This window comes from Rhinolophus ferrumequinum, chromosome 21, assembly GCF_004115265.2.
Source record: "Rhinolophus ferrumequinum isolate MPI-CBG mRhiFer1 chromosome 21, mRhiFer1_v1.p, whole genome shotgun sequence".
In the NCBI taxonomy this organism is placed as follows: Eukaryota; Metazoa; Chordata; class Mammalia; order Chiroptera; family Rhinolophidae; genus Rhinolophus; species Rhinolophus ferrumequinum.
Window position 1 is genome coordinate 36026844 of NC_046304.1, and position 17182 is coordinate 36044025.

General features: G+C 33.9%; 1 protein-coding gene and 1 non-coding gene across 2 annotated transcripts in view; one reads left to right on the forward strand and one right to left on the reverse strand.

The window, feature by feature from the left end:
- The window catches only part of FBXL20 (F-box and leucine rich repeat protein 20), an 84769-nt gene that overhangs the window by 12789 nt on the left and 54798 nt on the right, over positions 1-17182 (reverse strand). The window contains 5 exon segments of the mRNA XM_033091213.1: positions 871-966; positions 11546-11614; positions 12135-12229; positions 13539-13613; positions 16316-16370. Coding sequence (XP_032947104.1) covers positions 871-966; positions 11546-11614; positions 12135-12229; positions 13539-13613; positions 16316-16370 — 390 coding nt within the window.
- TRNAT-AGU (transfer RNA threonine (anticodon AGU)) lies at positions 13797-13870 on the forward strand. The gene has a single exon. It is a non-coding gene; the product is annotated as a tRNA-Thr (tRNA).

The window sequence follows — 17182 nt, forward strand, 5'->3', positions numbered from 1 at the left end:
AGTATTTTATAAACTATAAATGTTGTTATACATCCTATTTATTATTTCATGCAGCAAACAGCCTTAATTACATATGTACTCAATATTCTTAAGGAAGGTCTAGAAGGAGCCATATTTTTAGATTACTTATACTCAACTAAATCTACATTCCTTCTTTTAATAGCTTAAATCTTAACTATTCATAAATACAACCAATACATGGGATCATAATCATTTATAAAAGGCTGATAAAAAAGTAAAATTACAAAGAGAATGGGCATTTCACCTTCCTTTTAAGATACATCTTCTGTAATATACTTTAAAAAATATATTAACATTAAAACAATGAAAACTTATTGAGTATTTATTACATGCCAGGAACCCTGTTATGCAATTTATACACTTGTATATATTAGGTTGAAACACATGAAGCTATTATTTTATGAGACAAAAACTGTTGGAATATTAGTAACTTTATAAGGTTCAGCCTGATATTATCAAATAATAATAATATTTAATCCTAGTAACAATCCTATGAAATGATAAAGAAGACCTCACAAGGGTTGTATTTGTTCAAGGCTAGTTAATAACCTGACTCCAGAGCACTGCTTTAATCACTAAGCTATAATGATATGTCTTTTCTGCTCATTCAGGTAGAAATCTAATTATTCACATATACATTGTAGTACTCTGATCTGAAATCTTAGTTACCTCTAGTCATTTCAACTGAATGTGCCCTATAATTTGGGCGAGTGGTAGAACAAAAGATCTATTCTGAACCATAGTACATATCCATAAAACAGTTTCCTTTAATTCTAACTTTATTTCAGTTATTTAAAAAAAATAAGTATTTGTTCCATTTATTGGATAATCTCATTACAAGAAATTTACCTCAGAGCTTTTAGAGACATGTTTGTTATTGATGTACAGGAAGCCAAGTCAAGGTGCCTGAGTTTGGAACAGAACTTGCTAAGGCTAGTACATGTACTGAAAAATGGAAAAAGGAGAAAATAATAAATAAACAAATAAGAACACATTCTTAGTATATTATACACGATTCTCATTAAACACATGTGTATATATAAGAACTGTGAAATTTCCATAAACCAAATAAAAGCAGTTATAAATCCTGGGACCTTTCACGTTGAGGAAAAGGCTGGTGCCATTTACAAAGGATAAAAAAGGCTGTACTGTGTATGAGAATTTGCATGAGAGGAAGATGGTGCTTTATTCACATTTGGAAATGTTAAAAGCTATTAACGGCACACTGCATATGTGCTGATATCTACATACATCTTGCAAATCCAGGAACACCAGATAGCTAACTAGTACCTGTTAGCAAGTGGTGCAACATGAAGACTGAAAGCTCTTTCGCTTAAGTCTCTGCTCAAGATAACCTTTTGCATGGCAGTAATATAATAATTGGATTTTTGCAAGGTGTACAGAGGATGGACCAGTACTGGCCTGAAACAGGCTAAGTTATGTAACATTACTACCTACTTCCCTTTATGAATTTCTTAAAGACTGGAATTTCTTTTTCCATAGTGGTTCTCAGTTTAAATTTTTTCTTTTACCTTATTATGGAACATTTTAAATATACACAAGAGTGAATAATAGAGAACACACACGTATCATCATTATGCTTCAACATTTATCAATATGCTACTATTTCTATCTCATTCATTTCCCTCCCTTTCTCATTCTAGTATTTTAAAGCAAATCCCAGACATATTATTTCACCTGTTAAGTATTTTAGGACTTTTTTGTGTGTGACATAGTTCTAATAGATAAGGACTTTAATTTCTTAATATCTGATACCCAGTCTGTATTTAACTTTATTTAACTGTATTTAACTGTATTTAACTCTCATAAATACCTTTGATATGTTGATTTGGTCAAATTAGGATCCAAATAAGAACCATACATTCTAGTTGGCTGATATGTTTCTCAGGTCTTTGGGGGGACCTATGTTTCTATTTCTTCTTGGGAGATGCCTAGGAGTAGAATTGCTAGGTCCTACACTAGGTTTATGTCTGATTTTTAAAGAAACTGTCAAACTGCTTTTCAAAGTGGCTGTACCATTTTACATTCCCACCAGCAACCATGAAGGTTCCAGTTTCTTCACATCTTTGCCAACACTTGGCATTGATCTCTCTTTTTGATTATAACCATTTTAGTGGGTACAAAGTATAATTTTCTATTGTGATTTTATTTTGCAATTCTGTAATAAACGTACAGCATTGGCTAGAATCTCCAATAGAATGTTGAATAGAAATGCCTTGCTCCTGACCTTAGGGCATAAAGCATTCAGTTTTTCATCTTTAAGTATGATGGTCAGCAGTAGGTTTTCCATAGACGCCTTTGATCATATTGAGGGAACTCCTTTCTATTCCTAGTTTGTTGAAAATGATCACAAATGGGTACTGGATTTTGTCATGTGTTTTCTTCTATCTAATGATGTATTAGTTATCTATTGTTGCATAACAAATCACCCCAAAACTGAGCAGCTTAAAACAACAAATATTTATTATCTCACAATTTTTGTGGGTCAGAAATATAGACACAGGCAACTTAGCACAGGTCCCTCTGACTCAGGGTCTCTCACAAGGCTGCAGTCAAAGTACTGGCTACAGTTGCAATCATCTCAAAGGTTAACTGGGTACAGATTCCCTTCCAAGCTCATTTAGGTGGCTCTTGGCAGATCTTAGAAGATCCAATTCCAAGTTCACTCATTAGGTTTTTGGTAGGTTTCAGGTCCTCATTGGCTGTTAGCCAGAGAATTAGTTCCTTGCCACATGGGCTCTTCACAGAGTTACTCAAAACAGGGCAGCTTGTTTCCTCCCCAAGCCCCCAAGTAAGAGCCGTGAGAAAAAGTAGAGCAAGATAGAAGTCAGTCTTTTTTGTAACCTAATCTGCAAAGTGACATCCAATCTCCTTTGCAGAATTCTATTGTTAGAAATGAGTACTTAGGACCAGTCCATGCTCAAGGGGAAAAGATTACACAAGGGTGCGAATACCAGGAGGCAGGGATTACTTGGGGGCCATTTTAGAGGCTGCCTGCCACACTGAGATGATCATGTGGCTTTTGTCCTTTAGTCCAGAGGGACAGTAAATCTTACCAGTTGCCTACTTTTATACAGCCCACAAGTCAAGAATGGTTTTTACATTTTTAAATAGTTGAAAGAAAATCAAAAGAAGATACTATTTTGTGATACGTGAAAATTCTATGAAATTCAAATCTCAGTACCCAGAAATAAAGTTTTACTGGAGCACAGCCATGCTCATTTGTTTATGTACTGTCTATGGCTGCTTTTGTAAAACACTGGCAGGGCTGAATACAGAGGGTGCCAAAAAAATGTACACACATTTTAAGAAATGAAAAAACTATTAAAATTACGCTGATGGTAAGTAACCACTTTGAGCACCTCTTGTAATTGCATAAGTCAAATGTAACTTGTATTCATCTTTTGTTATCGGTATACATCAAGTATTGCAATTCCCCCTCTCAACTCCAGTTCAAGCTGTTGTTTCTCAGTCTAGTTGTGTAGGACACAGCTCCCTGGCCCCTGCTGGTATTATGAGCCTTAGCCCCCCACCCCCCAGCAGTTGGTCGTGTTGTTGGTAGGCCGCTCACAGCAGCTCTCGCCGGCTGCTGGCCGCTCATGGCAGCACACAGCAGCCCACAGTAGCTCATGCTGGCTGTTGGCCATTCAAGCTGGCCACCAGCTGCTCACGGTGGCCTGCAACAGCACCCCACCGCAGCACTCAGCTGCTCAGGCAGCTCACACTAACCTCTGGCTGCTCACGACAGCCCAGCTCCAGGGAGAGCTGCTGTTCACAATCTTAGCTGTAGAGGGCGCAGCTCACTGGCCCATGTGGGAATTGAACTGGCGACCTTGGCATTAGGAGCACAGTGCTCCAACCACCTGAGCCATCAGGCCAGCCAGAATATTACAATTTTAATACAGTTTTTTCTTTTCTTAAAATGTGTATACATTTTTTTTTGGTACCCTCTGTAGTTGTGACAGGGACTGTATGGTCAACAATGCCTGTATTTATTTATCTGGTCCCATACAAAAAAAAGTTTGCTGAACCCTGCTTTATTCTACTATTATGAGATACTACATTAATTAATTTTCAGATGTTAAACCACACTTGTATTTCTGGGATCAATCCCACTTGGTTATGATCCAAAATCCTTTTATGTTTCTGGATTCAGTTTGCTACAATTTTGTTAGGTATTTTTGCATCTCTGTTCCTGAGGGATACTGATCAGATTTCTTTTTGTTATGATGTCGTTGTTTGCTGGCTTTGGTTTCAGAAATACTCGCTTGACAGAATGAGTTATGAAGTATTTCCTCTTTTATTTTATGAATGAGTTTGAAGATTGGGGTTATTTCTTCTTTAAATATTTGATGAAACTCACCAGTAAAGTCATCTGGGCCTGTGCTTTTCTTTGTGGGATAATTTTGAAGTGAATTCTGAATTTACTTGTTATAAATCTATAAACTCACTGAATTTTACTTGTTATAAATCTATTCAGATTGTCTACTTTTTTCTTGAGTTAAATTTGGTAATTTGTGCCTTCCCAGGAATCTGTCCATTTCATCTGGGTTGTATAATTTCTTAGTATAAAGTTATTTATTACATTCCCTGATAATCTTTTTTAGTCTGTCTTTTAAGTATTTTGTCCTCACCTTCATTCCTCCTTTTGATAATTTGTGTTCTCTCTTAGTTTTGCAGTCTAGGTTTGTCAATTTTGTTTATTTTCCCCCAAAAGAACCAGCTTTTGGTTTCATTGATTTTATTACTTTGTTTCCTATTCACTGATCTCCAGTCTATATTATTTCCTTCTGCTTGCTTTGGGCTTAGTTTGCTCTTCTTTTTCTAATTTCTTAATGTTGAAGGTTGTTCTTGACTCAAGCTTTTCTTTCCTCTTTCCTGATATAGGAATTCAGAGCTATATCACTGCTTTAGCTGTATCCCATAAATTCTGATAGTTTTCCATTTTCATTCAGTTCAAAATATATTTTTCTTAAGTGGTGAAAAAAGTTTATTAGAAGAGATAGTACACTCCAAAGAATTAGGAGCAGGCCAAGCACAAAGAAAAGAGGCTCGAGGCTCAAGGCTCAAAGCTCAAGGCCCAAGGTCCAAGGCTCATTATTAGGAGAAAAAGTACACTCCAAAGAGTTTGGAACGGCCCCGAGCAAAGCATGGATCAAGAGGCCTCAAAACAGTTTTTTGTTTTTTTTTTTAAATTTCTTGTGATTTTTGTCTTTAACTAATGGGTTATTTAGAATTGTGTTGCTCAATTTCCAAATAGTTGAGGTTTTCCCAGATTTTGTTCTGTTGTGAATTTCTAGTTTAATTCTCTAGTTCTGGTCAGGAAACATATTTTGTATAATTTTAATCTTCTTAAATTATTAAGGCTTGTTTAGTGGCCCAATATATGTTCCATCCTGCAGGATGTTCCAGTCTGTCAGTAAAGAATGTTTATTCTGTAATCACTGGGTGGAGCGTTCTATTTACACAGTATGCATTTTTCCATCTGTTTGCTTTCAACCTATTTATGTCTTTGAATCTAAAGCATGTCTCTTGTAGACAGCAGATAGCTGGGCCCTGCTTTTTAATCCATACTGACAATTTGTCCTTTGGGTGAAGTGTTCAGTCTGTCCGCATCTAATAGAATTATTGATATGGTTAGATTTTGTCTCCCTTTTTGCTATCTTCTTCTATGTGTTTCATGTTTTGTTTGTTTGTTTCTCCTTTACTGTTTTCTTGTGTTAAGTGTACCATTTCAACCCCTTTGATTTACTACTTTTTTGAGTTATTTTCTTAGAGTTTGCTAAGATTACAATATGTATCTTAATTTACCACAATCTATTTCAGAATAGCCGAATTCTCACAAAACATAGGCATTTTGCTCCAATATATCACCATTCCCTCCTCCTTCCTTTGTGATATTATTTTCATATGTTCAAATATATTTCATATATTACTTCTATATATGCTATACACCTAACAATACAGTGTTATAATTACTGCTTTACATAATCTTATTATCATCTAAAGAATTTAAGAGAAGAGATGAGAAAATCAGTCTTAGATTTACCCACATATTTACCATCTCTGGTGCTCTTCATTTACCCAGTTCTATGGAGCTGATCAGAGTTACCACTTGGTATTTACTTCTTTTCATCCTGAAGGCCGTTAGTATTTCTTGCAAGGCACATTTGCTAGCAACAAATTCTCTCTGTTTTTATCCGGGAATATCATTATTTTGCCTTCATTTTAAAAGGATAGTTTTGTTAGATATAAAATTCGTTTTTTTCTTTTCAGCACACTGAATATGTCACATGGCTCTGGCTTCCATTGTTTCTGATTAGGCCATCCATTAATCATATACTCCTTTCTCGTACATGAGTTATTTTCCTCTTGCTGCTTTCAAATTCTTCTGTTTGTTTTCAGTTTTCACACTTTGGTCAGTCTTTTATGATTAAATATGTTAGCAGTAGGTTTTTTTATATACCGTCCTGAGCCACATAATGATGTTTCAGTCAATGATGGACCATGTATTCAATGGTGGCCCTATAAGATTACAATGGTGCTGAAAAATTCTTATCGCTTAGTGATGTTGTAGCCGTTTTAACATCATAGCACAAAGCATTACTCATTTGTTTGTGGTGATGCTGGTATAAACTAACCTACTGTGCTGCCAGTCATATAAAAGTATATATAGCACATATAATTACAGTAGTAGGCTGTACCATGTAGGTTTGTGTCAGTACACTATGTGATGTTTGCATGATGAAATCACCTAATGACACATTTCTCAGAATGTAACCCTGTCCTTAAGCAGCTCATGACTGGATACAATTTATCAGGTTGAGGATGTTACCTTCTCCTAGTTTGTTTAGAGATGTTTATCATTAATGGGTGTTTCATTTTGTAAAATGCTTTTTCTGGACTTTTTGAGATGATCATATAAATGTTTTTTGATCTGTTACTAAGTTGGAATTTAATAACAGTGACTGATTTTGCATGCAAAAACAACCTTACACTTCTGGGATGAATTCAAATTGGTTACGATTCATTACCCTTCTCCTATACTGATGGATTCAACTTCATAATATTTTGTCCATGAGGCATATTGGTCTGTAGTTTCCTTTTCTTTTTTTTTTAAAAGTTTTATTGGGGAAGGGGAACAGGACTTTATTGGGGAACACTGTGTACTTCCAGGCCTTTTTTCCAAGTCAAGTTGTTGTCCTTTCAGTCTTAGTTGTGGAGGGTGCAGCTCAGCTCCAGGTCCAGTTGCCGTTTCTAGTTGCCGTTTCTAATTGCAGGGGGCACAGCCCACCATCCCTTGCGGGAGTCGAACTGGCAACCTTGTGGTTGAGAGCCCGCTGGCCCATGTGGGAATTGAACCGGCAGCCTTCGGAGTTAGGAGCACGGAGCTCCAACCACCTGAGCCACCGGGCCGGCCCCTGTAGTTTCCTTTTCTTGTTATTTTTGTCTGATTTGTGGTATCAGGGTAATGATGGCCTCATAAAATCACTTAAAAAGTTTTACCTCCTTCTTTATTATTTTTAAAATATTTTATAACATTATTCTTTCTGAAATGTTCAATAGAATTCGATACTGAAGCTATCTGAGCCTGCAGGGTTTTTTCTGTTTGTTTTTAGTGTTTATTTTTTGGGGGGAGGGAGGAAGGTTTTTAATCATCCAATTTTTAAAGATAAAGGCTGCTCAGATTTCTCATTTTTTCTTGTCATTTTTGGCAATTTGTATCTTTCAAGGAATTTATCTATTTCATCTAAGTTATCAAACTTATTGGCATAAAATTACTCATAATATTATTTTCCTTTTAACTAATATGTGTAGAATCTGTAGTTATATTTCTTTCTACAATCTTGGTGTTGGCAATTTGTGTCTTCTTTCTTGACTGATCTAAAGAGCGGTTAATCAAACTTACTGATTTAATTTCAAAGAACCAGCTTCTAATTTCATGGATTTTCTCTACTCTATGCCTATTTGTTATTTCATTGATTTCCACCATTAAATTTTTAATTTCCTTCCTTTTACTTATTATAGGCTTACTTTTATTTTTCTAGTTTTCTAAGGTGGACGATTAGATCTTTGATTTTAAGCCTTTCTTTTCTAATACCTTTATCCTCCATTTTTCACTTCATGCCACTTCACTTTTATGAAAGTCCTACATTAGTACCTGTTTTTGCTAACTGAAAGAAATCTGAAGAGACTTTTGTTTTTATGAAAAGTGAAAAGCAAAAACAGTGTTCAGTATTTGTTTTTGCAGCAAGCAGTTATAGAGACAGCTAGCACCCCAAGCAGCAAGAGTGGTACCGCCAAGCTTCTTCCTCAGGAACTACATTCAGCATCTCAGCATCAAGCTACCATAGCTTTGAACTGTTTATCTGTGAGCATATGTGCCTTATCTTAATTTATTTCGTGCATCTGTTACCAAGATGTGTCCAAAGGTAATTGCTTCTATGGTTTATGCCATTTTGGCTTATAAAGGGTTGCATAGGAACACTCTTTTGGATAGCAGGGGAAACCTGTATAAGCATTTAAAGCTATACATTTTGCTGTAAGCACTGCCTTTGGTGAATTTTACAAGTTTCAAATGTTGTTTTCATTATCACACAGCAAAACATATTTTCTAGTTTTCTTTGTAATTTATTCTTTGATTCACAGGTTATTCAAGAAGGGTGATATTTAACTTTCAAACCTATCCAGATATGTGTTATAGATTTCTACTTTAATACTGTTGAGGCTATAGAATACTCACTATGATTTCAATCCATCTAAATTTATTGAAATTTGTTTTATGACCCATTACTTGCTATATCTTATTGAACAGTCCAAGTATACTTGAAAAGAATGTTCATTCTGGTGCTTTTTGGTATAGTATTCTATAAATATCAATTAGGACAAGTTCACTGATAGTGTTGCTCAAGCATTCCATAACTTTATTGCTTTTGGTTTACTTGTTTTACCATTTACTGAAAAAGAATGGTATTATTAAATATCTTTTCCATCTACTCTCTTTCCTGAAGTTTACATCATCTTGATATAATAACCACTCCAACTTTCCTGTAACTAGTGTTCGTAATAGTCTGTCTTTTCCCATCCTTTTAATTTCCATATTATTTTTACATTTTCTTTAAAATTCTTGAGATCTGTTACTTGCTATTTGTAAATTCTTTATAATCTCTGCCTTTTCTGGGTCTGTTTCTATTGACTAGTTTTTCTTTCTGGTTCTTATTCTGGTATCATTTTATCATTTCCTGTTTCTTTGCATGTATTATAATTTTTGACTGAATGCTAGAAATTCTGTATGTTAAATGTCTATATTTTATTGTCTTTCTTTAAAAAAATGTTGAGTTTTGATAGGGCAGGCAGTTAAGTTAGTTGTAAATCAATCTGATCCTAAATTTTTCTTTTAATCTTTAATAGGGTGGGTCTAATTTAGCTCTACTACCAAGGTGTGACTTTTCTGAGGTTTTTGTTAAATGTCCCAAGGTATTCAATGAACTTTCTCCATTTTGGATAGTTAGAACTTCTCCCAGCCTTATTTTAGCTCTGGCAATTCTTCAGCTTACAGTTTCCCAATAATTGTTCTTTCTTTATCAGATGTTCTTTGCTCAGCTTTTGGGAGTCTCAATATGTGTATATGTAGTTTACTATTCAGCCAAATCTATGTAGATTTCTGCAGGCAGGGTAATCCTAGGGTTCACCTTGTATGTTTCTCAGTCCTGTGCTGGAGGTTGTCTAACATATCAAGCTGGTTGTTTTCTACAGTTTTACAGTTTTGTACAGTTTTATAGTTGTTTACAGCAGGAGGGCAGTTACTATCATTCATGGTCAGAAGCGAAAGTCTCCATCTTTGATTCTTAAAGTTTCTACCTTTTTTCTTTTACACTGTTTAAAATATTGCTTTTTCTAAAATCATTAGAACCAACAAAAATCTGAACACACTGACCAAGAGTTATTTGATGATTTTAAGATATTAAATTTTTTTTATAGGAGTTATAAAGTTAATGCGCCTTTGTAAAAAGCTTTTATCTCTCAGAAATGCATATTTTAGAAATGTATATTTACAGATTATATAATATGATGTCTAGGATGTTTATCAAAAGAAGATAAATGACACAAGACTAGCCATAAAAACAGTAATTTCTAAAATATCAGTTTGAAGCTGGGCAATGGGTTCACTATATAATTTTGTCTACCTTGGCATATGTTTAAAATTTTTCCTAAGAAGTCAAAAGTAGGTAGAGATAATTTCTCTCAGAGTGGTTATAGCTCCAACTTCATATGGCTGGGTTCATGTGTTTTATTTTGCTTCAGTTGTTAGAGACTGTTTTGACTTCTTTTTTATTTAATTCATGTTTTAATTATGTAAAACATTTACACAGCTATTAAAGTAAAACTATAAAACAATATTTCAGAGGTCTTCCTTTCATCCCTGTCTCTTCATGTTTTCTCTCCCCCACAAGTAACCATTTTTATTAGTTTTGATCATTCTTAATCTCTGACATATTAAGTATTCAAAGGAAAAAACAAATAGGTAATTTATCTAAAGTAAATGTAGAGGGTTACTTGGTATAAAGTCATAGTTGGAGGAGGGATTAGTTAATTGTCTCTTGAATTAAAGATTTCTAAGTCAATCCATAGGAATAATATTTGTTAGTACAATCAATAACCATAGTCTTTGTCTTTCAAACACTTTTATATATCAAAAGTTAACAATGTTGTGACCTCAAAGAAAGGAATAAAATAAACAACGTGTACCCTGTGCCTGGAGTGTTTCCTACTTTCCTTCATTCAAGCAATTCTAAAAATACCACCTATTTTGTGAGGACTTTTTGAACAGGAAGATTCAATGAATAACCCTGGCCCCTCCCTGTGTAACCACGTTTCTTTAGTAGCTTCACTGTACCTCACAATAGGCAACAATTTCCCTACATAATATTTAAATGCCATTTGATACATGTTATTACCAATAGATATCTTTGGGCTGAATGGTTTTTATCTTTAATGTGTCTGTGACAGTAAACTCTCAAGGATGAAGGACTATGTTTTATTTCGTTTATATTGTGACTGACACAGATACAGTATATTCAGAGTCATTTAATAAATGCTCTCAATATTGATTATCACAAATTGTTTAGTCCCATGTTTAAGAGTTTCATCTTTTTATAGAATTATCTGTTTACTGTATTATTTGAATGATAGCTATTAGTATCTTCTTGAAATATAAGTAGTTCTATTAATTCATATCAATAGTGTACCTATAGCATATTCACTGAATACAATTTTTAAGTTTCACTTAAAATATCAAGATAGGATTTGGGCCAGATTTCAAAACAAACTTTTTATTCTGTTTCTACTTTAGAAACAGAAAACACTTTCTCCTTTTAAAATATCTTTCCTCTATAAAACCAAAATGAAATTTGCTAAATATATTTCACAGCATGCATTTAAAGCTAGTATAAGTAGGGCACAATGGGTTATGACTTACCCTTCCAAAACATAAACTACTTACGCGTCTGTAGTCTTTGTACATCCATTTAGATTTAGTACTTCAATGTTCCTACAGTTTTGTGCAAAGGTCCTTTATTGGAAAGAAACAAAGTAAAAGGTCTGAAATGAAATGCAAACAATTCTAGGCATTAAAAAAAATAAAAGAAGATATTGTTATTATTGGTAATATTGGATGTTGGTACAAAAGTGATTCACAATTACAAATAAATTAATTTTCAACCATAAACTTTTAAACATTGATCTTTTTGTCAACCAAGGTTAAAATTACTTAACTTTGAGTAAACAAACCAATCAACAAACAAAATTTAGGCAAAGCTCCAAAAGAACCAGTTATAATATGGGGAGTCTGGCTTTTCTGGAGGGGGCACTTGTTCTTGTTTTATTCTTAAAACCATACACTACTGGATATTTTTGTGTTATAAGCAATGTATGTGTATTTGGGTTCAGAATAGCTTAAAGAAAGCTCTAACTTTCTTTATAAATAGCTTAAAACCATTTTAGCCTTTTCTGGGGGAGATGGTGATTCCTTTACTTCAGTCAAGAAGATCAGTTTAAAAAAAAGATCAGTTAATCAGTAGTTCTGTGGTTACCTTAATGCATTGTCTCCTACCCCAAGACACCCGCGAAGGCTTAACTTTCGTAAAAAGCCCCCACATCTTTTTGAAATATTCTCCACTACCCGGCCCTGTAAAAAAAGATAGGTCAAAAAAAGATAAGCCACCATTGTTTTTGAAAAGAATCCATCCTCATTTTTAATAATTTATAAACAAAAAGGCTTCTACTCATCTTTAAGACTTAGTTAATGCAATAGGAAAATTTCACCTTACTGTGAGAAAGCTTTCCTGATTAACCCATCTACTTGAAACATGCCTAAACCCTATATTGTTATTTATTTTGTTAAATCCGTAAGATATTCTATATTTGAGAAAGAGGTACTCTGTAGTTCTCTTATGTCACTATATTAAGGTAAGGCTGCCCTCCTGGTTAAACTGCAGCTACTGAAGGATATTAACTCCTTTTACTATTTCTGTGTCCTTTTCAAAGTGTTTATAGATAGTACTCTAAATACAGCAGAGAATCAATGAAAACTTAATGAAAGCTTGCTGAATAATTTTGAGGACCATGTTACTTTAAACATTTAAATCCATGAAGATTAGAGAATTGTGAAAAACATAAATAAAAACCCAGCTTAATGTCAGTTGGTATTATTTTAAAAGAACTTTTAGTAGATAATGGAAAGTTCATGTGAGGCTATTAAAAAACTTCTTACATGGTTCCTCAAGACAATTAAGTTGCACAGGAATTAAAGAATTTTTAAAAAATCTAATGTAAGTCTTATTTAATCCTTGTAACACAATGAGGAATCTATTATTTCCACTGTCCTGATGAGAAAACCAAGGGCCACAGAGCTCGAATTCTGGTTAAAATTACTAAAGCGTAAACCATTATGCCTCTCCATTTTAGAAATAATAGCAATACTAAGAGAGAGAATATGGGGGAGAAGTGAGAAGGGGGGAAAAAAAATCTCTCTCCAGCAAAAACAATTCAATAAATGACTCTGACTTTATTCTTTTGTCATTTTCCACAAAAGCTATCTGTAGGCTTCCCTACAGAACCAAACAAAATGCTCATCTTAAGAATTTATGCAAATACCATATCCCAACAAGTTAAAATGATGTATTCTTCAATAAGTAAATATAAAATGACTTCCTTACAATAAGCAAACATAGTTTCACATTTCCACCACAAAACTAAAGTTTTTTTAGTTCTAGTAACACAAATAATTTAGTATTATTTCAGTAAAATAATTCTGCTCATTCTCAAAAACTGAATAAGCTCTTGGGAACACTGCAGGCTCCTATGAAGTTCATATGCACTAAAATTAATAGTTTATCTCTCTAGGGAAAGAAGATGTGTACGGTGGGGGCTAATCTGTTCCATGCTGTAATTACATTCTAACAAGAGAAATGGGGCCACACACCACATAATTGTACCTCAATATCCCTCTGGAAATCAAACAGGTCAATTCGTTGCCAGTTACTGCCATCCAGAGCCAGAACATTCCAGGCCTATTTTTAAAGAAAAAGAGACAGAATGAGCAGGAGCTGAAACAAAGGGTAAAAGTCAGCAATATTTAAATTCACAATCCAATCCATTAACAACTGAAATTGACCAAAACATTTCTCAGCACCCCCACCATTAACTCCCCAAAAGTTTGCCTTATTTCTTATTCAAACTTTATTCTCGAGGGTGGCCAGTTAGCTCAGTTGGTTAAAGCGTGGTGCTAGTAACACCAAGGTTGCCGGTTTGATCCCCGCACGGGCCACTGTGAGCTGCACCCTCCTTAAAAAAAACAAAACAAAAAAACACTTTATTCTCCAATTAGATTATCTCATAAATGAGTGGGTACAGAAACTAACAGCTACAAAACATCTTAACTTAGGGGCTTGAGGAAAGGACAGCTTGTGATAAGCATCACAGCCAGAAACTGTTTTCTAACTGGGAAGATTCTACTTCTAATCCCAAAATGAGAGTTCAGCTGATGAAAAGCAAGTCTGTTACTCTATCTCTCAACTAGAATCAAGATGAGGGTGAAACCAAAGAAAAGAGGACAGTACTCAGAGTATTGCTATGGTCAATATATATTCGCTCTCCATAGTATAGGTTGGTAGGACTTGAAACTACGATATGGTAATGTGGGACTTAGACAACAATGTCACTTCTCCGTATAAATGATAGAGCCTTAATGCTTTCCTCATTACTCACTTTCTCACTCGGGGATGTTTTTCAATTCATCTTTCCCTCTAGCTTGATTCAGTGGTAATTTTACAACAGTGTAAGTTAAAGACTTCTCTTACATTTCTTCAGTAAGCTAAAAGGAGGCAAGAAAGTTTCTACGTGTTTCAACTTTTCAGGATTAGGTGAAAAATGACCCCAGTAAGAGTTAATTGTTGTGGATCATTCTGTAGTTGAATCGGAAAGCCTTTTAAAGTTTTCCCTATTAAATTTGAAGTGTAAACAAGTCTTAACATTGTTGAGTTATAAACTTTGAATATTATTTCTTATTCTAACAATCAAAACCCAGATTTGATACTGAAATTCTAAAAAAAGGAAATTGTGGATACACTTATTGGCCCCAGGGTAACTGTCACACAATCAACAAGAAGTGTCAAGAATATGAAAGTAAACAAAGTTATTAGTCTAGAAATCTTTAAGGTTTTTCTCAGGAGTTCAGTATGTTACTTTTCTTTTTGTAGCTTCATGTTTTTCCAATGCTTTAATGGCTAGCCATGGGAGACTATAGATAAAACTTTTAAAGTTCATGTGTTTGCTAGCTTCTCGGGCTAAATATACCTCTGATTTGGTTTGATATTTCTCATTTCCTTATACTACTTTTTCAAGCAAGCAGGAAACATGCCAAACTGAGACTAAAATTAGGAATGACAGGTTCCTCTCCAGTGTTTTTTTCTTTTTTTAAACAAATTAATTAAATACTTCAGGTACAGAGAACAATAAGATAACTACTGATTTACCATCCCGATTTAATGAAAATTGGCACTGTGCTTTCCTTTCTTTTAAATTAAAACCTATTAAGAAGGAAGAGAAACCTGCAAATGAAAACAACAATTAAAACTCACTCAAATCAACATTCCTAAGATGAGACTGCAACTAAACAGGTTTAGACATTGGCCTGAGTATTTTGTTTCTCAATGATGACCTCAGTTTCATATGGGGACAGAAAGGAAGCTCCACTCATTTGTACAAGGCATGGCTACAGCAACTACTCAAGTACCAGGGACAGAAACATCATTTAATAGAAATCATCAAAATACTACTGATTGTTTCCAAGATAGCTGATGCACAGATTTAATATGGCTTTTAGGATGCAGAAATTACATGAAAGTTAGCAAGACACAGTGAATTTTTCTATGGCAAGTTTCATGGCTTTTTTTTTTTGTATGTTTGTGGTTTTTTTTTGCAGAGTGGTGTTGGTAACTTGAAGGAAAACTGGGACCATCTGCAAAGATAAATGCAATACTCTATGATATAACCATATTACATATCCAGCACCTAGAATTGTGCCTAGTACACAGCAGGTTCTCAATAATAAACAGTTGTTAAATGAATAAGCAAAAAGCCATTGTCCTGTTTATAAAAAGATAATTATAAGCACTCATTCATTTTATTCAGTTATTTATTATATATCTTAAAGCAATTTTTCCACACGAGAGATACTATTCTTTATATTAATAACAGCCAATAAGATTATGATGTTTCACTGTTTTGTCACAACAATATCAACTGACGAAAATGGATAATTAAGTATAATGTAGAAACTGAGAATGGAATCTGGTTTGCTTCTACAATTTTTAAAAATTAAATTCTAGCTACTGTTTTTTGAGGAAGGCCTACGGGGAAGGTAACACGAGAATTAGAACCTCAAGAGCTTTCTGTGCATATGTATAAAATGAACTAAAAAAAACAATGAAACACTATTTTATTACGATTCTGAGTAAAGCTTTACCTTTTAATTTGCATGTTTAATGCGTTTCCTTCTAAATGTTTCCTGTTTGTATTATACAAATACTCAAGAGTTCCAAAAAATTAGAGACAGTACATATAGAACTGTAGAATTTCGCCATGGGTAAAACAACATCCTTTGAAACATAACGTACAACTAACATCTCGAGTAAATGGTTCACCTACTACAGAAACTAATATCATCAATATTAGGAAGGGGTGCCCCTCTAATCATGTCAACCATTCTTACCCTGGAGACCTGAGCACAGCGACACAAGGTAACAACATCCAGAAAAGAAAATATCCTAAAAAGAGACAGAGACAAACTATTATATGATAAAGTAGAGCAATTTATAAAGATAATACTGCCCATACAAAACATAGAGGGAGAAAGTAACCTTTTACTTGATAATATACGTATAAGTACCTTACAAGTTCAATTACTTACATCAAGGGATGATAAAATATTTCTAACTGATTCAATTTTTTTTAAAGTAAAAAAACAATTGTCACACTTCTGGTTATCAAAAGAAATAGGCTGAGAGAGGAATATCTTTATAAAGAATTTTACATTTATAAAGAAGAAAAAGATAAAACAATATTGTAACACCCAAAAAATAGCAACTATAAAATGTTAAGTCTGTATATATATTTAATTCTAATTTAGGAAATTATAATACTCATTTAACACATCAATGTCAGAAAACACTGCCTAGAATTTTTCTCAGTCTTGCAGAGGTTAAATATTTATTTTAAAGCACTGTTATTTGAAATAATTTATTTGCTTAAAGTCTGATAACTCTCTCCACTATATGCCACTTCTAAAAATAGGTCAGAGCATCCTGGGAATAAAGTGAATCAGTCACTTCTGCTTAAAGCCCTCCTTACTTATTCATGAGTACCCTTAAAGATCATTTTGATCTGAGTAACAAGCTAAGCCCTTCTGCAAGTGGCAAAATATACAACATAATATATATTTTAAAAGATTCAGATTCAAGTAAAAGCTTCTGAGTTAGTTTAAAAGAACAAATTTTTATTGTTTAGTGAATAGAGCCTGTCAGTCACATTTTAGAACTTGAAATAACTGAGTTAAAAATTACGTCAGACAGAAAGTTAT